Source organism: Neopelma chrysocephalum, unplaced genomic scaffold (assembly GCF_003984885.1).
Source record: "Neopelma chrysocephalum unplaced genomic scaffold, ASM398488v2 Primary Assembly neopelma1_92, whole genome shotgun sequence".
In the NCBI taxonomy this organism is placed as follows: Eukaryota; Metazoa; Chordata; class Aves; order Passeriformes; family Pipridae; genus Neopelma; species Neopelma chrysocephalum.
Window position 1 is genome coordinate 1521102 of NW_020897754.1, and position 27136 is coordinate 1548237.

Here is a 27136-nt window from a genome sequence, read left to right on the forward strand (position 1 = left end):
TTTTACAGTTCTCCTCATTGCATCCCACTGTACATAAAAGAAACAAAAAACGCTTTTTGTCCCATAGATTTTAATCCTCCACTTATGTTCATTTCATTACTTTGTATCATTTTCGATTTTCGGGGTACATGAAAATTTCTAAGAGGATTGCTCTTTCAAATGAATTTTGAGAGGAAGGCTTGTTAAGTCAAATGCATAATCAAGACACTGACGTGCACTTGATACATCAGATTTATTTTCAGTGAAGTTGTTTGTTAATTTTTCTTCCTCAAGTTAATTTTAGAATTTACTGAAAAACCCATTCAACAACAACAACAAAAAAAAGTGTAGTGTACAAGCTGTGGCAATGTACTGGGATAGAAAATTGGCAGTGACATCTGCCAGCTCCCCTCAGCACTTGTGGATGCATCCCATCAAGGCCTGTGGACTCATGCAGGTCCAACTTGCCTGAGTATTCCTTGGCTGGATCCTCTTCCACCAAGGCTTTTGTGGTCCAGGAGCCCCTAATTTATCGGTGTGGTTTTGCCTGCCTTCCTGCTTGTCAGGATGGGCAACTCTTGAGCTTGGAGGAGGTGGTTGCTGAACCAAAACCCATTCAACAAAACATAATAAAGCTGCAAAGTTCAACAAGGAAAAGTTAAGAAATACTAGGAATTAGGTTACATGTAAACTTCAAGCTCAGCCCCCTTAAGTGTAGGGATAATTATATATTTCCTAATGAGATGATCACATATTCCTCTTCCCACAGGATCCTGCCTTTTTTTTCTTCAGCAAACGAGCTGGTTTTCAATAGTCCCTTTCATCCTCCTCATTTGATGTGCACTTATTGACTGCATATTATATAACCCTCAGATTAGGTGCAGAATTATTCATTCCCTTCTTTCTTCAGGATCCTGTGGGGCTTTTACCATTATGTATCCAATGATCACAAGCACTGATGAGGGCATTTTATCCAGCACCGTGCAACAGCTGGGATTATCATCTCCATTCTGGCAATGGGGAAGAGAGGCAAAAAGGGATTAATGCCGCTCTTTTCAAGTATCTGCTGATTACGTGTGGCTGCCTTGAACACACATGAATTTCTTTTCCAGGGAACTTGCTGTTTTCACAGGTTGGGTGGGACATGAGATGCCTGCCTGAGGCTGGGACATGTGGCATGGAATTTCTTGTATGGGGCTAGTTTATGTCCTATTTTATTGCAGGGGAGGTTGCTCCTGCAGATCCTGAGTCAGAGGAGATGCCTTGTAAAAAAACAGCAAGTTCAAGGCAGCCACCCATAATCAGCAGATACTTGAAAACAGCAGCATTAACGCTGAAAAGATCTTGAAATGTGCTGCTTAAGGCTCAAATACCAAAAGACAGCTCAGAAAAGCTAAAATTCATCATCGTTCCAAATATTTCATTATTTAAACCAACCCCAGTGAGTTTGGAGTGCTGGGAACTGGCAAAAGGATACCATAAGAGTTCTAAATCAGATAAGTGAAGTCTATTTGATGATTATGGATATCAATATAATTTTTGATTTACAAATATCTCTTCAGGGGCCTCAGGCTCTACTGAGAAATTTGAGGGGAAAACAGAGTTCCTGAATATTTTACATGGTAGATGATATTCAAGGTGGCTGCTTTCACCTGTCTGTAACAGAACACACTGATCCAATAAGAGTTCAAAGAGCAGATTGAACTGATTCTGTAATTAGAAAATGTGGTGTTCACCAAAGCATAAACATTTTGCAGACACAAATCAATTTCTGTAATTGTATTTCTTGGAAAAAAACAATAACATCTTTCAATAAGGAAGAAAGGTTCTGTTTTCTGAATTTGAATTTACCTTCTGAAAAAAGTGAGCCAGTTCCTATTAAAGCAAGTCCCATTTCCCTGTTCTACACAGCTGATTTTCCTTAATTCTTCCCAGGAATTTCTGAACTCACAGGAGCATCATCACATGCAGAAATGCTGCTACACTTCCTGCTCCTTCTCTTCCCCATTGATCCAAAAAGCCCTATTTTGTTTGGGTTTTTTTGCACATAACTCAACATGATATATCTGTGCTGAAAAGCTAACAGAGAATCAAAAATATTTAAAATGAAGAGGAAAACAAACCTTCCAAGGCCAGTAGAAATGATGCTTTTATCAAATCTTGTAGCTCTTAAATGGAGTACACCAAAGATATTTATTCAAGGTTCAACGACGAGGCCATTCAGCCAAGAGTCAGTAGATGGCAGTAGAAGATGAGGAATAAGGAAGATTTAATCTGTAATTTTTTAACGTGTCACAGGGGAAGGGACGGTTGGTATAATTAATGCAATTAAAATGCATTAAAAAGTGGAAATATAAATAATAAAACGTCCACTTTGCATTGGAAGCAGTTGGATATTTTTCACAGAAAAACGGCTTCTGACACATGTAAAATTAATTCAAAGTTCTTCAAACTCTAAAGATTTTTCAGCAGGTAAAACTTCTCAAAGAAAACCCTTCTCCAATGAAAATAGAAGCATTAATTCCACTGAAAAGTTTTCTCAGGGGAAAGCTGTTTAATCACAAGCTACATGTAACACTTAGTGGGAAGAGCATCCTTAGCTGAGTCACCAGCAACCACAAAGACTCCTGGATTTTATATTCTGGGCCTGTCCCTGCTGAGAGTGAGAGATATCTCATGTCACAACCCCTAGGAGGGTTTAAATTAAACCAACCTCACACACACTGTGTGAGGCTGAGCTTAATTTAATGCTTATATCCCAGAGGGATACGTGTTCTCTGAAGAGACCTCAACAAGATTCTCTGGTAAGCCCCAGTTTGATCCAATTTACCCTTGCAATATCCTTCCTTTTCCTCTCCTTTTCACAACCATCACCACTTTAGAATCATAGAAAAACTTACATGGGAAGGTCGTGTAGTCCCACTCCCTGCTTGGAGCAGGGCTGAGTTCAAACTTGGGCGAAGTTGCTCAGATCTTCTTTTAGAGCTGAGGGATCGAATAAAAACCTGCAACTGGGACAACCAAAAAGCTCAGGGAATGGCAAGGAAACTCTTAGTCATGGCACCTCTTTAGGCCAGAGCCAAAGGCATTCAGTGACCAGTGTGTGGCCCATCACAGGCTCTGTAAAGAACTAATATATGCTCATATAAACTCAGTTGTAGGGAAACTGATATCGAAGTCATCTGGGTTTGGTCTATATTTATGTACATTTATGAGTAAACACACTTCAGTTTCTGTGCACACAGAGCCATTCAAGTCTTCTCTGCAGGCAGAGTCGGTTTTGTGCTCCCACACCAAGGTGCAGGAGCTTTGTTGACTCATTCCTGGCTTGGGAATTGGGATGGAAAGGGCAAATGTCACATGTCACAGGGGAGGGGAGGGTTGGTACTAAATCCAATTATCAGAATAATTTACTTCACATAAAATCGCTTAAGTTTGCAGTACATAACTACATACTTGCTAAAATTTTAAAATAATAACTAGACCATTAAAATATAAAATATTTGATTAAATCTGTAATTGAGGCAAGATAATCACAGTTCTTCAAAGTGTCATCTGGGAAACTTACCATCAAAATGCACATAGTATATTATATTTACTTAAACATGGTTTTACAGTTAAAGCTGTTTAAAAGTCACAATAAGTCAAACTTCTCTGAAGTTGGTGATGTCTATAACATGACTAACACAGAATTATTATAATGCATTAAATTTGATGCTGTTTGATGCATAGATCAGAAAAAAACCCCAAGCTTTTGGGTTTTTTTTTGCTTTTCCTTAAATTCCCCTTCATCTGATCACCTTCAAACGAATCAGCCGTGAACTTTAACAAGTTGAATCAAACAACCCAAACATGATTTCTGTGTATGAAGAGAAATGTTCTCAAAGTTACTTAAGCACCCCAGATCTAGGGCAGACTAAAAGAGACTTACAGCACAGCCTCAGTGAGCTGTAAAGCTCAAACACTCATGTTAGCAATGCCAGGTAACCTGAGGGCTAACAACATTTTTATATGTACAAAACACACCCTATTTAATAACTGTAATATGTTTGTTGAGTCATCAGGCAACTCTGTGTTAGGTAACACCTAAAGACACACCAAAACCCTCAAAAAAGCTACTTCTCGTGCTATAGAAAGCGAAGGAAACTAAGATCAAATTACAGGTGTTAATTTTAAGACAGTTATTCAGTTTCAACACACTATAATCCACAAATTCAACAGCACATGTATTTAAATGGGTATTATTTTCCTAAGCTTATGTCCCCAGCACAGTGTAAATGTACATGTCTGCTTGGGAAGGACCTTTGGGAAGGACTGATCTCTCCTCTGTAAGCCCAGGTGCTGCACAGAGGAGAGATCAGTCTTTCCCAAACTCTGTACAGGAACTAGAGATTTAAAGCAAATTACTAAGATTTTAGTACAGATCCAATATTTGCACTTTCCCGTGTCTTTCTTTCCAAAGCCTTACAAACAAAAGGGGCAGACAGCTCAAGACACACAAGAGACAAGATGTAATAAAACATGAGGGGACAAACTCATGGCAGGAACAACTTCAGAACCATCAGATGGACGGGCATGGGAGAGTTGGGACATCTGAGCTGCTGATGTTTCTCCCACTCCTTCCTCTCTGTCTTTGCAGATCAACAAGACTGGGATTCACTGCAGGGAGTTCTCTGTGCCTGAGCTGCCTCTTCCCCTCTGACAGTGGGAATGGCAGCACACAGTGTTTAATATCACTTCCTTGATAGCAGCACTAAATTCCTGTGTACCATCTGATGTGACTACAAGGAGATACAGACACACCTGAGCAACCACAGGAGCCACATCCACCTGATTAAGTCCAGCCTGGTCATGAGTTCAGCACAGGGGAACTGTTTGAGACGCTCCATCCTCGGGCTTTCCACCCTCACCAGCCATGGGCAGTGCTTTTTAATTCTCCTGTGATATACCAATACAGAAAAAGCACTACAACAGCCTTACAGAGCCACTCAGTCTCTTACACACAGTGCCACTGAATTTCAGGAGCTTGGAAAATACCTTCCCTCTGACTCTCTCTGTTGGGACTAGAACTGTTCCTTGATAAACTTGTTACCCCATTGCAAATATCAGTTTTAGGATCGCCCTCGCCTCACCTCCACAGACTAAATTATCTCAATAAATAACCAAAGCTCTGCCCCCACCTTGCTTATCAACAGGAGTCACTCACTAGTTATCCTGCAAAGGATCTAAAACAATTAAAAAAAAAAAAAAGGGATGAGCTGGTCCATCTCCACCAGGGAAAAGGCAGTGCTTGTAATTCACTGGCTGCTCTGCATGTTGAGTAAATTAAAACAAACCCAAACAACAAAAATACACACACACAAGAAAGAAAAACAAACCAGAGAACTTGCTCCCAGGGTGGCTGCACATCAGGCACTGCAGTGTCCTGTGCTTTGTGAGCAGCTGTTTGTGAGCAGGTCCTTACTCAGACCCAGCAGCAGATCAACACTGTGAGCCAGACTGACTCCCCTGGGCTGATATCGCTTCTGGCCTCAATTCTCAGCAGGTTTTCACCCTGACAAAGCCTGGCCAGGGACCACAGATTCCTTCCCTGGTACCACTACCCACAGCAGGTTGTGTTGTTGTTTTCTTTGCCGTATAACGAATGCAAATTTGTTCAAGAAATATTGGAAGTAGCCTCCATATCCTATACTACTCCCAGCGGGGACTGCCCAGCCCCAGGGGAGAAGCAAACCAGCCTAAATAAAAGAACAAACCCTGAAAGGTGATGCATTTTTCCAAGGAATAGAGGTGGGCCACTTCAGCAAGTTTGTGGTTTGAGTGGAGCCCAGAAAGAGGGAAGGCACAGAGGGAGACCAGCAGCAATGGTGGGAAAGGGAACCACAACTGCTGCTTTGCCAATTACACCTCAGTGTGGCAACATCACATCTTGCCAGTGGTTTCTAAGAAGGTCCAAAATACACATATTTGTATTCCCATTGCACAGAGAACCATTTAAAAATCGCTCCCATGCCAGCTGGTCTGACAAAGACATACATGGAGAAAGGCTGCTCTGTGTGCATCCTCAGAAACAAGTGCCCTGTATTTTAAGTGCTCTAATCATGTGCAAATGCAGAGCAACTAATTGCCAGCGTGCCAGAGTGTGATGTTGGGTATTGCTGTTTTGCAAATCAAAAACCATGGGCCCTTATTCACACCAACCCAGAATACAGTTCCAATTTGATATGGAGAGATGATTTAACAAGAATCAGATATTGGAGCAGTCTGCCCACAGCTGCTGTGGCAGCTCTGTCCTTAGAGGTTTTCAGAAGCTCCTGGGTCGGTGTTGACCCCGGTTTGAGGAGGAGATTGGACTGAAGACATTCTGAGGCCCCTCCTCTCTGAATGATTCTGTGCCAGTACCCCCTTTTCTGCACAGCCATCCTGCAATGGATGGGTTCTTCCTGGGATACTTTGTAGATACACATTTTTTGGGGTGCCAGAACTACCCTGTGAGCTGATGCAGCACAGGCAAATTGTTCCAGTGTTTTCTCCTACTCTTACTTGTCCCACTGCTACAACAAAGGTCTTGGGCTCTTGGATCTCACCAGACAATGCTGCCAGGACATATGAACACAAAGGAGGGTAACTGTTCAGGATTATCTCTGGAAAACAGTCTGTTCTCTGGGTCTTTGGCTGATTTGATAACCAGGCACTTGCATCTGCAAGTTGTGTGGAATTACAGCTTCAGTGGCACCTACTGCCTCACAGCTCCTAAATATTTGTTGCCATTCAAAGCTTTTAGTTCTGTAAAATTCTCTCAGTGCTGTTCTCCAGTTGTTAACAAGCCTCTCTCAGTGCCATTCTCCAGTTGTTAACAAGCCTCCTTCCTAATTTGCTTTCTCCTCACAGTGCTCCTGAGAAACGGTGGGACACGGGTACAGCCCCAGGTCCTGCTAACCTGGATCTTCATTGCTTTCCCAGGGCCAAAGGTCCCCTTAGAGCCAGAGAAGAAGTGTAAATTCTGCTTGATGCCCTTTGGAAAACCTGGCCACACTAAGCAAAACTAGTCACTGCTCACAGATATACTGTGAAAATATATGTTGCCTCATGACAGTTGTAGTTTAATAAGTTCCAGGCCAACCTCCCTCTGTCAGTGGTAACAATGCAGTCACACACATGTATGAATAATTCACATGGAAAAAGTCTTCACTAGAAGAGGAATATCAAGCATTCAAATGCCTCTCCCACCACATGGAAATGAAGATTAGTAACTATGTTAAAAAACCAGTTGAAGCCAGTTCAACATTTTTATTTAGTGTTAATGCATTGTTTGCCCTGATAACATCACCAAGCACAACCACTTCAAACAGGTGAGGTTTCCTGGAGCTTTCCACTCTTGGAAGTGCCCTGCATCTTAACAACATTGCCAAAAACCTATTGTGCTGGAATTTACCAGCCCATCCACACACTCAAAGCTCAGTTGTGCTTAAATATGTTGTTTTTATTAGCAATGCATGGGACTTGCAAAGCTGCACCTACACGTAGCATCCACTGCAAACCCCGCCTGCGTTTGCCACGTGGCAGAGTTTCGGCACTCAGATCTCAGCGCTTTCTGCACAGGGATTCCAGAAATAATCACAGTAATTCACATTTGATACCATTGTTTACCTCACAGGCTTGGAGATTTCACGGGTCATGCCCCAAGGTGATCCAGCTGAGGTAACAAGTGACTTGGATTTTCAATGTCCCTCATAAAAGCCAAAGTAAACTGCCGTGAAATAAATGGATCATTTAATCAGTTACTGACTACGGTAATAAAAAGTGGGAGGGCACCAGTTGTGTTCCCAGAGGGATTCAATTCATGCTTGGACTTGTAGATTTGAATATTTATCTACAGAAAGGGTAAGTAGAAAGGTGGCAGTTTATTGATAACTGAGTTGTTACGATCACAGAAGTGTAAAACAGCTGCAAAAGTATCTTGCAGGGTATTGACTGACCAGATAAAACAAGGAGGGAATTTCAAAGTCAAATGCAAAATAAAAATACAGCCTGAACCTCTCCAGTGGGGTCAGAACCGGCTACTTCTAAAACCTAACACTGCTGATTCTCTTTCTTTTCTCTTATCAGAACTCCTTCATTTAGAAAAGTTATTTCATCTGTATGAAAAAGTGTGGTGTTCAGCTGCTGCCAAAGGTTCTGAAATTGCTGTTTGTGTTTCAGTTCAAACATAATAAGGGAAGGAACATAATAATAAGAAGGGAAAAGTATTGCAGTAAAACTGGGATTGGCTTGTATTCCCTCATTTCAGGAACTGCAGCTCTTCAAAGTGACCACCAGCAATGCTTTCAGCCACAATTAACAAGCTCCCTGTTCTGAGGTGAACCAACAACTTTCTGCCAAATCATAAAGGCTGGAGAAAGATTATGTAATCTTTTAAATCTTTTAAATCTGTAATTTTTTAAAACAGATGCAACTTCAGAAGAACAGGAGGTATTGCTGCTGCATGGCCAACCTTCAGTTTTACCATCCTGTATTTTATCCCTTTTCTTGTTTTACAGTAAATACACCTAACGAATGTTATTGTGAAAATCACCCAAATCATATCAGATCAGTCCAAAACCATCTCTTGTCTACTCCAATTTCCCACTCAGTTTTTATACTTACCTCAAATTGTGAAGCCTACCTGAATTTTTGCTTTGCAGTGTTAAACACATAATTGGAAGAAAGAAGATATTAGGGGGAAAAAAAAATCAGCTCAGTCATGGTGAGAACAATATTATACATCAGACAAACTTCACAGACCCCTCAACAAGAGACTGGTTTATTACACTGAGGGTGTAGGTTTATTTTTGGCATCTTGCATGTGTACAGCAAGTATCTTAAATATCCATATTATAGCTTACTAGTAAACTAAGAGGCAGTTTGGGGAAAGCCTGTTCAAAATTTTGGTGCCAGACTTTCAGCCTGAGAAGCAACAACTTAAAAGGAATTTTAATATTACTGTGCATCAGGAACTGCTCACCTTTGCTTACCTCTCTCTAATAAAATAGCCTGTATTTTCCTGAAAAGATTGTCTCCACTTTAAACAGATGAACTCATCAGTGTCATCAGTTGCTGGAAATAAATACCAGTATTACACAAAGCACTTAAATTATTGTGATCACTGCAAATATCACTGTAGTGATACCACTGTATTTAACTGCTGTAAAATCCAGTTGGAGGCTGATCACAAGAGGTGTTCCCCAAAAAGGGGAACCAAAAGGGTTATCAAGCACTGGCACGGAATCTTCCTTCAGAAAAGAAATCCCCTCAGGATTTTAAAGGAAACAGGAGGGACAGGTTTGGGACAGATTAAATTCTGAGCATCATATTTTCCTTTTGCACCTTGCAAAGGCAGCAGGCTGTTTTAGCAACCAACAAGCTAAAGCTGCCTCATGGAATCGTGAAGAGAAGATGGTGCCAGATCCTTCTAGGAGCACAAGTGAAGTGCAGGAGGAAATGTGAGCAAATCCTGATACATAAAAGGAAAAATCCTCATGGTGAAAGTGATAAACTACTAAAACAGATTGCTCAGAGAACCAGTGGACTCTTCATCCCTGGAGATGTCCAAAGCTCAGCTGGGCAAGCCCTGAACAACCTGCCTTGCACCTGCCTTGAGGTCTCCTGGCTGGGCTAGGAAACCTCCAGAAGTCCCTTGCATTCTAAATTTGGCTATGAAAGGTATATACAAACTCTATATACTAGATAACGAGGTAAGACCCATGTCTTTAAAGCAAACTCCACTGAGTTCACCTGTGCAGGGTGAATAGCAGCGCATTCAAAGCAAATATGGAACCAGGGATTTTCATTTGACCAAATCCAAGTTTTTTTCCCAAAGTTCTCATTGAAATGAAGCCTAATAAGGGTACCAAGCACTCAAAACAGCTAACATTCAAAACTGCCAACAGTTTGTTAGCAGTCAAGCAGGCCTATCCCACAGCACATGGCACAGGATTGTGTCCAGACAGTTCTGGAATATTTCCAGTGAGGGAGACTCCTCACCCTCTTCGGACAATCTGTTCAGTGCTCGGTCACTGCACAGGGAAGAAGTTCTTCCTCATGTCCAGGTGGAACTTCCTGGGCATCACTTTGTCTTATTGCACTGAGGAGAGTGTGGCTCCAGCCTCCTGATACCCACACCTCCCACTGATGACAGGGATGGGGGACCCTCTCAGTGTCTCTCCTGGAGGCTGAACAGCCCCAGCTCCCTCAGCTTTCCTTGTAAGGGAGATGCTCCAGTCCCTTCCCCACCTCTGTAGCCTCTGCTGGACCCTCCCCAGTAGTTCCCTGCCTCCAACCAGCCCCTGTGCCACAGATTATGACCCTCTGGGATCTGCTGTTCAGCCTGGATTGATGGTGGAGAGGAGATAAAATTCATCACAAACACTGCCACATTAATCAATGCCAGTCAACAAGAAAACTCAGAGAAGGCAGAAAATATTCAAATAATAGTATTGAATAGTATTTAAAAATAGAAAAAGCTCAGCTGCTCACCCCAGCTACGTGAGACTTGACAACACCACAGAAAGCAGCATCACAATGCATTCTGCACACCCACAAAAGGCAGTTTTCCTCTTCTTCCACGAAGATTTTGCTGGAATGTTTTGCCAAGAACTCCTGTGCACAGCACCTCCCTGTTTTTGTTAAGAGCACAATGCCAGCTGTGTCACACTCCTCTGTGTGGCTCTTTCAGACAATGCAGGTTCTGTCACCGGGGACGGAACGCAAGGCACAGATTATTTGTTTCATGAGACTGTTTTGACACACACTGAAATAGCCAAAGGTGCATTCTGTGTATTCAGGAGATTAACAGATTTTATTGTTTTCTAAAATATTTGACAATACAGAGAACCCAGACCAGTAATTCCTGACAACTTCGGTGACCATCCTGTGGATGAACAGTTATGGTGGCAAGTTTTCCTTGACAGACATGTACAAACATCTCCCTAAGCCTGCATACTTTGATTCATTGAAAATGAGGACTAAATATATCTATAAGCTCAAAAAGCAAAGTCCAAGACTAATAAACAGTGTTTTATAGTTACCTTGAAAAAAGCTTTGTCAGCTTCATTACAGTGTAGCTTCCTAACAGAGCATCTCTACTTACCTGATACTTAGTTTAACACAAATCTGCCGGAATTTTACACCCCAGTTTTAAATGTCACAAATGGCTACTATTTGACACGATTACAGCTGGCCAAGTTGTATCTGCAAATGTAGATTTTTACAGTGTTCTGCTACAATAATCCACATATGGACTAAAGCTACTTTATATTCTGACCCATTCATTTATCCACAAATACTGATTTTGAGTATATTGGTGCGTTTTTACTGTACTTCTGAAAAGTCTAATCACAGGATGCTTTGTCTATTGTACAGTAATGAATATGGCAGGAAAGCAGATTTAAATATACCTATAATTTAAACTCTTAAAACAGTTCTAAATCTTATTGACATCCAAAGGCTTGATAACTAATAGCCATGCTCTTTATACTCTGGAATATCAAATCATATGTACATATACACAACATAGACAGGCTCTTAATAAAAGCATTTAAGTCTATTTTACAGTCTTCTCTCTTCAAGAAAATTAGCCTTCACAGATTTAACATTTCAAATCACTCAAAAATCATTAGCAGTTTAAAGGACCTTTTTTTTTTCCTGCAAACATGTGCTGGAAATAGTTACTACTCTGGGGCTTATGCATAATTTATCTGTCTTTTGAATGCTATTTAAGATCCAGATGGAAAACTCTTAGTTTAAGTGTCAACTCATGTGAAGAACATTCATAACAGAGTCCCAACCCATGACACCTGCAGATACCTCTGCTACAAATAACCTTCTGTAACAGATATTTATTAAATACAGTATTTTGTTTTACAACTCCATTTACAACTTCAAGCCATGCTGACGACACAGAGAGATTACTACAACATGGAAGGAGTTTTCAGTCAGCTGGTGACTAAATCTATGTCATAATTTAAGTATTCATTGATAAATCCAGGCATACAAAAAAGGTGCTTAACTACATGGCATTTAAATAAAAAAATACTGCATCTTTCAGACATTGATAAGAACAAATAAAAAAATTAACTATAATAATCTTTAAAATTCAAGTTGCAAGTTACTGAAGGTCACTTAAAATAACTGATTAAACAAAAGTGAGCATAAGCCACATACCCAGGGTAGGATGAGGCACAAGCATAGGAAATGCAAAAATGTTTAGAATCCACAATGACAGACCACGTGGGAAGAAAAAGCTTAAAAAGTATTTTTCCTATCATAATATTTTTCCACCTAACCCCTTTTCCTTTACATTGTGCACAAGTTGTGAAAACAATGTCAGATTATTGGTTCAGACTTTTGCCTTGAATTCAGCATGATTTCTGTCTCAAGCTCTCGCCTTTTCTTTAAAATATATACATTCTATACATCATTCAGCTTCCTCTCACTGGAACTAAATACACTGTACAGGCCTGCAGAGCTTTGGGCACACCTCTGTGTTTATTCTGTCCTTTGTCACTGGATGGGTTCTACGTAGTTTGCTGGGTATAAACCCACTTGGCCGTTGTCCAGGCGTCCTTTGCACCAACCCTGCTCATCTTCGTTCTCCATTTTAGTTAATTCATCCCCTGGAAAAAAAAAAGAAGGAAAACTGTTAAGAGACTGTAACATCTTAAGTAACATCAGGAAGATAAATGACAATTACCTACATGTCCAGTTTTATTCCCCTACTCCACACAGGCCCCAGTAGAAACCTTCCCTTCTTTGCTCCTCGTGCTTTTGCTACTGAGAACATCTATCACTTACAGATTTGCATATGGGATAAGAAAACAGGAAGAAACAAGCTACTTAGAAACTCAAATATTACCTTGATGGCGTTTCAGAAAGGTTATGGAATTTTTTTTAACTTTTGAAGTTATATACTGTGTTATTTCATTGTAAGATCAAAGGCTCCCTAATATTTAAAGGTTTGAACAGTCAAAGGTAGTTGTGGATGATACAACTACCTCTGAACTAGAATAATCCTACATTTTTTAACCCTCAACACATGTCAGTGCAAGTGAAATAAATGTTTCATTAGGCTTGCTGTCAATGCATCCTTTTAAGACCTTATGGGAAATAAGGATGAAAATCCCCACAAAAATTAAGTAACTCACAGTTTGCTCTCAGCAAAAGCTGAAAAGGAATGTCCAGACATTCATGAACTATAACACAACTTTGACTGATCTTATCTTGTACATCCTCAGGAAATACTTTGGCATTAGAGAGCCTCCAAGATGTTGTATATGAGCACATGAACATCCACCTCATCCAGGTAAAAAAGGTCACACTGAGCAACAATTATTTCAAATTATTTCCCTGGATAAAACTGATTTGTGTCTCACCTTAGTTAGCAATAGGAAATACAGGATGAAGGTATCAACCACTTATTACAGCCCCAAATGGTCTAAAGTCTTGGTGTCATTTAGGAGGACATGAACCAGCCTAAGGAATGTAAATTCTTTGGCAGAAATGGCCAAGCTTCATATCAAATCTTCCTAACACATCCATCTTCTACAGCTCCTCTCTTAGATAAAAAAGGTTAAAGCTTCATCTCCTCTGGTTTGTATGTTTACCAGATAACAAAAAAAACCCCATTATGAACAAAAGTTTGGCACTGCTGACTGTACTTGGTTTATGGAGACATTTTTTTCCCACTGCAGAATGAGAGAGTGCACAATTACAAACCTTCCTGTTGCTTCCATGAAGTGTATGTTAATAAAGAGTGAAATATGTTAATAAAGAGTGAAATATGTTAATAAAAACGAAATATGTTAATAAAGGGTGAAAGAGTGAAAATAAAACCACACTGACAGTGACCCCCCCAGTGCAGCTGCATTTGTATTTAGGCTTGGGCTTGGAAACTCAGTGATCTTGGAGGTCTAAGAAAATATTAACACTTTAAAGTGTCATCTGCACAACAGTTACAGTGAAACAACTGCGATGATAAAAACAGAACACACAATAACATGTTCTGACAACATTTACTGTAGCTATTTATTCTCAGCCATGGTGGGGCCACAGCAGGACAAGACAGACATATGGTAGATAGTTTTATATATATATATATATATATATATATATATATAATAAAACCTCTCATAAGATATAAATAAAGTTATTCTTCCTCTTTGGAAGCCTTCCACAATTGTTTGCCAAGGGCAAAAAAAAAAATCAAACCACCAAATGTATACAGTATTCCACTAATAAAAGTGAATTTCATGTATTAAAGTATATTTAATATATATATCTACGCAGAGCAGATATTCTGCAACATGTATCTAGAAGTGACCACAAAGAACTTTGTAGGCAGATTCTTTGAATACCCAAGGAAATCCCATCTGGGAATATCCATGTACATTTAAACCCATCCCTAAAATGCATTAATCCTCTGTTGACAGCTGCTCAGGAGTCTGGGGATACCTACACAGGAGCACAGGACTGAGGACGTTTTAAACTGGCTCCTACACGATCTGAGGAGTTTTTTCCCTTAGTCTTTAGTTCAGTGCAAATCTATTACACAAATACTTCTGAAAAAAACCCTAAGTTTAATTATAATTCAGCATCTGTAAGGGGATTCATGGGCTAGAATGCCACCCCTTTCCTAGGGTTGATACAACCACGTAATTTGGTGTTGTAACCTACTTTGATGTTCTTCTTTACAAGGTATTAAGCTATTTTTTAAGTTAAATCTACCTACATCTCACAGTTCATACTTCCTGCACTTTATTTGTATTTATGGGTATAAACATTGCATAGTTTTGCCCGTGGAAGACTCCTGCAAACCCTTGGATTGCCACCCTGCTGTTTCACAGGCACAGCACACACATGTATCTCCAGAGGATTAACTTGCTTCCCACTCCTGCTCAGTAAAAGGAGAAGTTAAAGCCTGAAGAATGAAGAATCATTTTGGTTGCTGTGCATTCCACAGATGTTTTGTTACCACTGGGCTTCCATCAGGGCAGAACTCAAATAAGTTAATGGACAAACAAACCCATTCCCCCACTCTGGAAGCCTACAATACTTATCTACCAAAAGGAAAAGTCAGGTGTTTAGGGGTTTACCTACTAAACTCTGTAGGGTTGGCACTTCTAGACAGCTAAAAGCAGCAGCTGTTACTGCCACCAAGTAAGAAGAGAGAGGATTTCCAGTTCTGCAGGTCATTTTGTTCAACAGAGGAAGGAATATCCCAAACAGATGCATCCCAACATATTCCAAACAGATCAGGAGTCAGTGCTGCCAAACAGGAGCTACTAAGAAGGACTATTAGGGAGGGAGGAGGGTTAGGCAAGATCCTGTAAGGGGAGTTGTACATTCAGAGAAACAGCTTTAGAAACAACTCAAAAAGGGGGAATAAACTCTCCAACCAGTTTGGGGGGTTAAAAAGCTGACATTCCTTAATTCCAGCACTGGGTGCAGGAGGTATCTCTCCACCTAAATGCACACCCAGCAGTCTAAAAACCAGGTTATATTCATAAAACTAGCACATCCATTACATTTCTGGAATACCCACTTATATGCTAAATATTTCCATGGATTTATTTGGATATGAGTAGGGGTCTTTTGAGGGCTGCTGGTTCCCCATTCCCCAAATTATCCTATTATGAATCTCTTCTCCTTGAAAGTATCTCAATTTGTGGACAGGTCAAGATGCACTTTTCTTATCAGCTTTGCTCAGACACCCCGTATTTGCTCTCAAAACTAAGACATTTACTAGTAAACAATAAACTGGGAGAGGTAAATACAGGGATTAAGCACCAGCTGGCACAGGATTACCAGTTACCAATACAGGGAGTCAGCACTATCTGTTAAAAGACCACACTAACCTCTGACATAGGTACTAAGCACTATCTCTGGTACAAAATTAAGCATTATTGACTGATATTTCGACAAACACTACATTGTTAAAGTTAAAAGATTTTCCCAGCATCTTCCCTCACTGCTGCACAAACTCCTTTTTAAAGAAATACAACTCATTCCGTAGCACAGGTGAGTCCAGAAAATAAAAGACGAAGAGGAAAAAAAAATCCCCAGCCTTTCTCCTTTCTGATAAATATTCTGAAAGATATTTCTACTATTAAGGACTATTGGATAAATAATGTTGGTGACTTACCAGCTTTAAAGCTGAGCTCATCCTGCTCTTGGCCCTCGTAGTCGTAGAGTGCTCGTACTCTCACCTCCATGGCTGGAGAGGTGTCCTCATCAAAGGGATTGGTGTCTCCATTGGCATCAGTGGAAGAGAAGGGATTGTTGGACTCCTCATCAGACCAGTCTGTGGGGTAGCTTTGGTTTTTTTCATAGCTGCTCACGCTGAAAATCAATTTTTCAATTAGTCTTTCCTGCTCTTAAAATAGGAGAGTAGAAATATCACTAAGATATCAGCTCCCCTAATTAAGCTTAAACTCCACTCTAAGGCCCAGGTTTGAAATTTTCTTTCTGGTCTCTTCTCATCTATCTTTAACTGACAATGCCTCATTAAAAAAAAAAAAACCAAAAAACAAAACAAAACAAATCTCTTATAATACATTTACCAAGGTAGAAAAAGGCAAAATTGACACATATCAAAGACAACCTCCCCACAAACTCAAAAAACTTCTCTATCAAGGAATCTACACAATCCACAGGACTATTTACTCTAGAAAGGTAAAATAGTAGTAGATGAGAGGAATTATCTGGTTTAGGATAAGACATTTAAATTGCTTTGCAGAACCTTCCTCCCAATCTATAACACTTTTTGCATGGTGCAATCCATCAATAAAGAAACTTGTATTTCTATTCTATTATACTGCAACAAGTCTATGATTTAAAGGAAAGTTCACTGTCCAGCATGCACATGCCATTTAAGAGAGTGCTATGTCCTTAGTGTGCAAACTGAAGCAACAGGCAGCTGCTTGAGAAGGTCCTAAACAAAAAAAGAAAGCAACCTTAAAAGCAGATTTATTCAGCAAGAAGACACAGAGTAAAGCCCCAGAAGCAGTTTCACTAGAAAAACACATCAGTTTTAACATTTCATAGGAGGGGGAAAGGAAGGGGAAAAAAGCAACAGCAGTTCTGTTAGCAACTGCCAATAACCCCAGTGGTTTCAGACCAAAGATCGAGGCAACAGATGTGGCATCTGTTAGGAAAGACAAGTTAGGTCACAGTGTTGCTCACACAACTGCTTAAAAACACTTCATGCACTGACCAGCAGAGTGTTAAAGAAACCAAAAATAGGAAACCCTGGACAGAGAAAGTGCAAAATGTGAAAACAATTAAAAAAAAAAAAAACCAAAACGACATTTCACCAACTTTTTGATCTTATTGTCCTCCTTTTCACTGACAGTACTCCCAGTATCTTCTTCATCTTCAAAGGGATTGTAACTTGATTGTACTGACTGCACTGTGTTACTCTGGACACTAAGACTGCTAATTTGGAAAAGAAAAAGCATTATGGTGACCCTATCTGTGGAAGAGCAGAACACTGTCACTGGTGTCCCACTAGGCAGTTTCTTAGCAGACCCCTCCTTCAGCCAAATTTAAAAAAAAAAAAAGAAAAAGAAAAATAAACAAAACCCCAAACATCCATCGAGTGCAGCATAAAGACCCAAAAAAGCCTGGAAAGTCTCACATTTCCTCCACAATTAGAAATATCCTTCATGGACCATAATTTCTTTTTCCTACTGCCTGCAATAAAAGGCAGTGCAATTTTTCTAGCAAGTTTTACTCTTTTTTTAAGCAGCTCATATTAAGAGTTTTATATTAATCACATCCAGAATTCTGAAGTGACTGTTTTGCAAGCTAAGATTTCACAGTATAATTGTCTTTTCTAGAGATGGGAAGATAGCAAGAGACTTCCAGGTTAGTTACAGAAAGTTCACTTTCTCCCGAAGCTTGGCTTCCTTCAATTCCCAATGGACAGAGAACTGTGAAACGGAGCATAATTCCCAAATTAACTTGTGAACTGCAGAAACATCACTAAAAATGCTCACAGATAACTATCATTTGACTGAACAGCGACTTCTTGATGCTGTTGAGCTTAGTATAGATAACAATCTTTGGCAATTAGTCTTTTTAGGCATGAAAAAACTACCTGCTGTGTTTGTTAGGTTGTGAAACTTGGTCTCCTGTCTGATTTATACCAGTTAAAGTCACTCCATCAGAAGCCTTCTTCTTTTCTCTTCTACTGAGGGTACGGTTCAGATCTGCAGACCACTCCTATCAAGGAATGCAAAACATGATGGAGACATTTAATTGAACAAGTAATTACCACATTTATATTTCAAACTGAGTTATGGAACAGACATCTATCCATACAAGAGTACCAATAATTATTAAAAAGGTGAGTTAGCCTAAATGTTTCAGTTAGAGAAATCAAAAGAACGGGCCAGTGCAGCTCTTAAAAAGATGTACTGTGAGGGCTCACAGTTTAAAGCCAGGATATCTGGCTTTAAAAGGTAAATCTTACATTTAATTTAAAAAAGTGTCATAAGAGAGGGCTTACTTCTCAAGAAGTGCTCCAAGAATGACCTACAAAGAAGCTGATTTTTAAACTCACTGTGCATCACTTCTCCTGTCCCCAAGATTTGAGCCATAAGGTCCTTCACTCTAGATCTAGTGACATTTACTGTCCTAAAAAGCCATCTCTGAGAGTTAAGACTCAAATCAACAAATGACAAGATAAATGATGTCACTTGCAGACCCTCCTTGGTGTTTTGAGCCATTGAGAGGCAGATGGACAGGCAGGATGAGACCTAAACACAACTCCTACACATCAGGGCAAACCAAGCTGCATATAACAATATAAAACAGAGAACAAACTGGATGCAAGCAAATTATCCTATGCTGAGACATGTTACCTCTCAGAACCCTTAAAGGTAAAAAAAAATCATACTTTTAACAGGAAATTAAAGTTTTGAGACTTGCTATTACTACTGGGCTTATACAGGTAGCAAAGTCAGCCCAGTTTAAAGTGCTTTCTGGCCAACTCTTCAGAGGGACCTCATTATTTTAACTTTGCAAAATAGACATTGGATTTCTGAGCTACCACAGTTTAAAGACCACTGACCTATGCACATTTGCAGTTTACAATGCAATTTCATAGGCATTTGATCATGACTTTTTTACTTACGTCATCCTTGTAGCATGTAAATGAGAGAAAACTTGATTAGGAGAACAGTAACAAAAGGGTTTAATTTCTTAATTATAATGCTTGAGAAAAAGGATGGTAATTGCCCCTCACGGAATTAACTCCAGTTAAGCATATCAGGTAAAATCTGCAGTATTATTATGAGTTTCTTCCTCAAACCTTCTAAAGTTGCTCAATATTTTAAAAACAAGTGATATTTTTTCCATTATTGTTAATAAGGGAATAGTGAAATAGTTTATTCTTCCACTCCATTAATTTAATGTCTAGAAATTATTTCAACCACACCCATGATTCTGGTCAAATTAATTCCAAATCCAGCTATTTGATACCCCAGTACTACAACTCTGCACTGACACATGTTTGTACTTACGTTAACAGAACACTGCTTAGAACAACCTTTTAAAGATGGCATTCAGCAATTAAAATTAAAGGTAGAACTTTTTTTTTTTTAATATGGCAGCAATGAATTTTAAATGTCAATTTTCAAATTTGGAAGTATTTAGTTCAGACTTTTTCAGAGAGTCTTTGCTGCACTCACTCTTAATTACCTGGTAACAGTAAGGAGATTCAAATTCAAGTCTGACACCAAAGGGAGAAGTAAAACATAAAGGGTAACACATGCAGAGATGTATCAATTAAATGATGACTTTATCTTAAAAAATATCACTAGCGTTTTCTGGGTTACCCCTTTTCTCTTTAAATAGGTGCCCAACATAATCCCCTCCAGAAGTTGGAGGATGAGAATTAAAATTGAAAATTAAGAGAAGAAAACTACTCCGACTTGCAGGAACAAAACATTGAGTGTTGGAAGCCTGAAGTTACACCAGAAAGGAACATTACAAAAAGCAAAGAGGAAAAAACAGCCAAACCAATTCTGGGTTTTAGGTACTCTGAGCTTACCTCAAACTGAGGCCAATTCATTGACATCCCTGGACCTTGGTTGGCTCTGAACCACCTCAAGTCTTCAACAGCATCTGCTGCTTTGATGTTCTGTTCCAGCTCACGGTAAATACTTTTGTAACTGCAAAGAAATTTGTCTTTGAATTTGGTATAACATTTAGAAACATGGAAAATCCCCTAGTCAGTTTTGTTTGGGTTTTTGAATATTTCAAAGTTCACAATAGTATCAAAAAAGAACAACTTACAGCAAGACAGACTTTTACAGCCTGACAGACCTATTAACTGCCTGTAAAAAAGGAAGAGCAGCCCAACAAGTAAACCTGCTGAAAGTTCACAAAACCATAAAATCCTTATTTGCCAGACTTTAGAATTATGACTGTTGTGTAAAGTAATTTAATTGGCTGGCAGTAAAAACAGGATGTACATAGGACTGTATTTAAACTACTGAACACCAACCTTGAAGCTGCTTGAATTTAAAAGCCTGTCTACAGTAGAAACTGGGTTTGTGCTAAGTCCATAGGACTGGATTAAGGTAGAAGTTTTCACAAGGAGAATTTGTCTTACAGTTTTACCTTGCAGCATTGGACAAGTCAAGGTGCTTCTGGACTTCCAGTAACACTTCCCGGAAGAAACGCAACCGTTTTTCCTCAAACTGCTGGCACTGCTCAAACACCTGCTCCATGTTCTCCATATACTGAGGAGTGGCATTATCTAATTCTTTCAGGGATTTCTCATACTTTTCTTTTGTCTGGGGGTAGAAAGACAAACTGTTAGCAATGTATTTTATTACTGTCTTATAATACAGACTCATCCATGTAGTAATGGCCAAGATTTGGAGCAGAAGTTCCCAAACTGCAATCTCTTCTCGTGACCACTGTGCACTAGATCATGATGAGAGTTATCTAAGTCAACTGCAAAACAGTTACAATAAAGATCTAAAGGTCTCTTCTCTGCCTTTTTAACAAACCATGACAAATGCTGGTGTAATACTAAAGGAAAGAGTAAATCAGAGCAGGCAGTCAAGTTATTGAAGTTCTTTGGAGATCTTTAAAAGTGTTGTCTTTCCTCCTTTAGTAATTTACAGTCCACTGTGAGTTGTGACCAAAACCCCAAACATTGTATCAACCCTTGTGAACATAAATTGCATATGCTGTGAGCTCAGTTAACAGACAGAACCACAGACTCTGCACTAATTTACAGAAATAGTCCACACACAGGAATTAAAAGATCCCACCCCATGGAACATCAGCCTTCCAGACCACAGGACAGCATCCTCAAAGGAAAAAGACATCTCTGAAGAAGAAAAGCCTCTTGGTGGTGGCCTAGTGAAGAGCTGAACCAAACTGGGCAAAACAACAGCATTTATTTAAATTAATTCTACTTTACTTTATAGTAAGTAAGCTTACTTTATTAAAAAAATGCATTCTGCAGTAAGAAGGACAACATATCTAGATGTTGTCAGCAAGTCTGAAGCATCTCAAAGCCCCCCAAGCTCAGCTCTCACCAGTAAATGAGTCCTAAAACTTTGCTGGCTTACTGTTCTTAGCTCAGTGCTGAAAGTACTTACATGAAACAGCAGCAACACATTAGTCATTCTTCAGAGGAGAATAATTTGGCAGCAACCCAGGCTTGGGAGAACACTAAATTTTGGTACTGAAGGTGAGCTCCCCTGCTGCTCACAGCACACTCAGGAGGAAAAAAAAAAGAAGCTTAAATATGCACAAGCTGTGGGTTAAAAAGTATGTCAGCACACAGCATACCTTTAGCACATCTTGTTTGCTTCTCTCCACCTTGTCCTGTAACTTCTTCAGCTGCTCAGGATTTAGTGCTGGGTCAGCTTTGCTGTTTGTTTCCCTGGAGATGGCCAGTTTCTCCTCTTTGCAGGCTGCATGGTAGGCCTTCTTTGCAGCTTCCACCTACAAAGCAGAGTTGAGTATTTGCATCTGGGACAGCAGACAGCAAGCATCAACTACTTTTTAGCCTTAAAATCATGATTCAATGAAAGAAGTGTCAGGTTTTGTTTCAGAATGTTCTTTCTTTCTTGGGGGGGATTTGTTTTTTCCTTTAGGTCAAGGAATCAACACAAGGAAATTATTGCAGCATTCTCTCACCACACAAGAAATGTCACTCATACAGTTTAGAGAAGTGTTGAACAGATTCAACAAAAGGTTTACAGAAAGTCCCCAACTGAATATTTTTCCTCATGCCCACATTCTCCTGCTCCCCTTCTTCTACAAACCTGTTATTTAAGAATAATGTTACATGACAGGGAAAAAAAAAACCAAAATACAAACGTATTTCCCCTGCTCATTCCTTTGAGCAATTCATAACTTTGAAATGCAGAAATCAGATACTGTTTAAGTGACAGCTTAAATCCCACTTTTTCCAGATTAGGAGAGACCAAGAGAAAAATGCTTATTTTCAGAAGAGGACAGAAAGCAAGAGATCTTTTTGAGAAAGGAGGGTCCAGCAGAGAGAACAGGGAGTTTACTCCCTTATAGAGATTTGATACATTAGTATATCATAACACAGGATATCTAATACATAATCTACTGCTGTACCTCTTTCAGCTTTTTTGCCCAGGGTTTCTGAGCTTTCCTAAATCCATCTTCTGCTTCTTTGGTTTCCTTAAATCCTCCCATCATTTGCTTATGAAAGGCTTCCTTCTGCCAGTTCTTGATTTTTTCAAAATCTTCATTCATCAGTGAACCTTTTACTTCTAGATGTAGTTCACTCACTTTTTCAGCTTCTGACATAAAAGCACACCAAGCCCTTTCTACTGTTCCATACTGTGGGCCTAAACACAACAGAAAGTGTCATTTCTCAGTAACCACCACCCACATGGAACTTATATTCCCAAGAAACTACCTCAAACTATTCACTTATATGCACTTCTAAACAGCAAAACTGATGCAAACCTAGAACAGGTAACAGGGTTTTTTTCATAGGAATTTAGAATATTGCAAAATTTACGTCAGAAAATCGAATATTCATTCAGTCTGGAGCCCTTCTCCCTGTGCCACAATTCTCAGTATTCCACCTTCGAACTGCCTTCCATTTCTCAACGTGCTTTTCGAAGCCCAGATAACCATGAAAGGACAAACTATGGCAGAATATATTAAAATATATTAAACTTAGCCTCATTAGAGCAATACTAGTCTTTTCCCCACAGTCACTGACCCCTTATTATTCAGAATCCCTTTTCAAACCGTGTTCTCTACTATTAGTTATCTAGAAACAGTTTTCTAAAACAAACCTCAGTACTGGAGGCAAGATTCATCTGCTTCAGTAAGGAACAAGCAAACTTGCAAAATAGCAGGGCTTTGGTTGGTTTTTTATCAAGAAAAGCTTGGTCATTTGTCACGTTACTGAGCCTCTTGCAAGGACTCCATTATAGGCTAAAAAGTGCAATATTTGTACTTACCAAAAGAAAGACCTAGAGAAACTTTTTTTTTTTTCCATTGGGGAAAGTTTTCAGAGCTCAGAATCAGAAGGGATTACCTTTTTCCACAAGTTGTTTCCACCTTTTAGCCCATTCTGTGAGCTGCTGAGCATAGACCTTCTCTATCCGGGCCCGTTCATGGATACAGTTCATGAGGTCATTGCAAAGTCTGTGACCATCATCAATCCTTTTTACTGTCCTCTTGTAATTCCCAACCTGCAAAGAGACAAACACTCAATTTCTGCTTCAAAGCTCTGAAAAGAAGACGAATCTCTAATTAACACAAATACTGTTCAATAAGAGTAAGAAAATCTGGCCGGAATTAATCAGTTATAGCAGAAGGTTAAATTATCCTAAAACCCAACTGCAACAATAAAACAAAGGCCACAAGTTCGCCTGTAAAAAAAAAACAGTTGTTAATTTTGAAAATGAAAATTTTAAAAGTGAAAGTTTTATTATATTTTTATTAGTCCTGCAACGTAGGAAGATACAGAATGAAGATATGGAGAAAAATGCACACTGTACAATGAGCATCCATTATATAATTAACACTTTCCTTTCATTCTTGTGCACATGGAATAACTAATCTAGATGACTGAAGGGGGGAAAAAAAAGCCTTATACTGCTCCCAGAGTAATATTTCCACTGAATTCAAGGTCACTCAGGTTGGCTTTTGTAAACATTAAACAAGACCTAAGAACTCTGTTAAAAGAACTTGCACAGCCTGTTAAATGTCACAGCCAGTTTCTTATCTGCCTCAAACCACCTGACTGAAAAATAAAGATTAGCAGTGAATGAAACATTCAAATACTCAAGGCATGTTAGTCATTTTTACATTTGAATCATATCTGCTCCACATCTGACACACAGAAGAACATCCAGCTTTTAGGTTGACATTTATTCAGAATTTTGCCAGCAGATGTACATTCTGATGAAAATGGTATACAGGGAAATACTCTTGATGAAAATGGTATATAGGGAAATACTCTTGATGAAAATGGTATATAGGGAAATACTCTTGATGAAAATGGTATATAGGGAAACGCTCTCAAAATGGAAAAAAAACCCTTTATTAATTGCTGGGAAAATAAGTGACTGTACTGATAAATACAGATATATGTTGGGACTCCTCATTAAAGCTGGGGAGAAAAATAAAATTAAACCCATCAATGACAGGACAAGCCCAAGTCTTTTAGACAGTGGCCTCAAGGAATTCCTTTGAGCATGTTTTTTGGGTTGGATTAGAACTATTTCAACAGATCAAGGAAGTTCAGGCAGCACCTAAGTAAAGCATTAGTTGGCAGTCACTGATTTGTGTAAATCTTGTAAAGAACTGTATACAATAATTGAAGATAAGAAGGTCTCAGCATCACAAAGAAGCTGACACCAAAAATCAGGATGGTCAATGCATCCATGTCAACAGATTCCATTATTAACAAGAAAGTATGAAAAATAACCTCTCGTTTTCAGGAGAAATAAAAACTGAGAACAGGCAGTTTCAAACACTGTTCCCTAACAAACACAATACACATATGTAATCAAAACATTAAGGACATGAAGTACCTCAAAGAACACTTTCTAAAGCCTTTGTAATGGAAGACAAATCCAGATTACTCCAGCTGTAGGTCCACAGTCAAAAAACAGGTTATGTTGACTTGGCACAACTACTGAGGCCTTGTATTAGCATCAATTTGTGTCTCCAGTTATGTGCCCAGGGATTTATGTCTTCAGCACCAACATTTCCTTCCATAAATTCTCACTATTTAATTAGTATTTTAAATGCTAATATTGAAGGAGAGTTGGCTGCCTTGTGGGGTATTTAATCCTTTCATTTTGCATTGTCTGAGCCAATTCTAACCCCGTGGTAACATCCAGCACTTGGCCAAATTCCAGGCAGGTATTCAGAGAAGTGAATTATCTCACCTATTATGGTCTGTTCGCTATTATTGCACCTTTAAAGAGCTGCCTGCAGAGCACAGATAATTCACTCCACAGGGGGACTGAAGGAACTGAGCATCCCAGGTCAGAACCAGTATAAAGGGGAACCAGGCCTGCAATACCAGAAAATAACCTACTATTGCAAAGAAAGCCTTTTACACTAGTATTTGCCCTCTGAGGAATGCCAGAATTTTGGAGATACAGCGTTTTTCTGTGTCCCATGACAGAGAACATAAGTTATGTAACTTGGCATGTAACATTTTAAATACCTAGTGGAATAAACCAAGCAAAAAAAAAATGCATTTTAAGTTGTGGACACTGCAATGACACATTTTTGAGAAGTGGAATGGGCAGCCTGTCACTGCTGGAGGCAGAGTGAGAGGTAGGAGAACACAAGGTCTTTAAACCACAGTAAAAGGAAAAGAATTCCAGTCTTTATGTGGCCAAGGAACTACCGAGTTAATTGTAGACAAGTTAAAACAATTAAATTAAAAACCTACAAACACATTAAAGACACCCTGAATCAGAAAAACAATACATTGTTTTATTCAAGACTATTTTCTCCAGTTTCTGAGGTAGAAGGCAAACATTCTGCAAGACTTCCCCCTTCCCCTTCACGAGAAGCATTTGAGCTAAAGCAAAAGTGACAAATTCTTTTATTTGTAGCAATTGAGCAGGAACAAAACCAAACAAAGAAATCCTGTCTTTCTTTGTTTCTGTCAGAGCCACATTTACATAATTTTCAGATGCCTTGCAATTTTGCAGATTTCTCCATTAGCCCTGATCAATACATGAAAATATATGATTTTGCTAGTTAGAATAACTTTTGCTACTTAGAATAATCTTCTGATCATTCTGAGTGTTGGGCTATTTCCAGTTGAACGGACAGCAGACAACCAAAACTTGAAGTTTCCTTGTCCTACAAATAGGACATCTGTTTCAGGAAGGTAAAGTGCAAGATTATAAAGTTTCTGACTGTGTCCAGAAGAAAAAGAAATGCTTCAAAACTATATCCCCCTTTCATTTTAGCACCAACATTAAATCCATCTGAAAGAGAGAGTTTATTACATGATACCAAACTCAGCTGCTCCTGACCCTTAGTTGTCAGAAACATTTCAAAAGGAAATAGCCCCAAGAGTTTATTGCTTAAAAATACCACTGTAAGGGTCACTTTTTTGATGGAATCAATGAGTCACTGAATTCTGTGAAAATTGTGATTCATAGTTTTGTGTCTTTCCCCACATTTCTAAGCCGAACTAACCAGTTTCCCCTTTTCCAAAATACTGAACTTTGCTACTAATAAGCCTCAGTTGATCCTGTAGGCAAGCACTGTAATTGATATGATCTTTAGTGGGAATATTTAAGAGTTTACAACCTCCTTATTTTACAATTTCACAGCACTAAACATAAAGGGAGAGTCTTAAATTATTTAGGCTCCTTTACCTCAACTAATAGACTCTTTTTCTTTTTAAAGGCATTTTCACAGAGCAGCATAAAAGCCTGTATAGAGTTAAACACCCTCTGCAGGTTTTTCTGGTACACTGAATGAAAAAAAAACAAGAGTATTTTAATTTGTTGGCAGCCCAGAAGGTCTCAAATGTTCAGCTACTGCTACTTTCCTGGTGGTGAATTCTAGTATATCATGATAATTGTTATAACCACAAATATTTCAGGAGTTGCAAGTGCCT

At 39.1% G+C, this 27136-nt stretch overlaps 1 protein-coding gene across 6 annotated transcripts in view; it reads right to left on the minus strand.

Annotated features, from left to right (window-relative positions):
• Positions 1-10797: 10797 nt before the first annotated feature.
• Positions 10798-27136, minus strand: part of PACSIN2 (protein kinase C and casein kinase substrate in neurons 2) — a 41669-nt gene continuing 25330 nt past the window's right edge. For 2 of the 6 annotated variants that reach the window (XM_027693522.1, XM_027693523.1), the window contains exons 3-12: positions 23570-23726; positions 22630-22865; positions 21829-21984; positions 20641-20816; positions 20069-20189; positions 19151-19156; positions 18113-18237; positions 17332-17448; positions 16157-16353; positions 10798-12632 (exon numbers count right to left, since the gene is read on the minus strand). In XM_027693522.1, the coding sequence (XP_027549323.1) occupies positions 12520-12632; positions 16157-16353; positions 17332-17448; positions 18113-18237; positions 19151-19156; positions 20069-20189; positions 20641-20816; positions 21829-21984; positions 22630-22865; positions 23570-23726 (1404 nt within the window). In that variant the 3' untranslated portion in view covers positions 10798-12519. The remainder of the gene's footprint in view (positions 12633-16156; positions 16354-17331; positions 17449-18112; positions 18238-19150; positions 19157-20068; positions 20190-20640; positions 20817-21828; positions 21985-22629; positions 22866-23569; positions 23727-27136) is intronic. The other 4 variants (XM_027693524.1, XM_027693526.1, XM_027693525.1 and 1 more) reach the window with 4 other exon arrangements.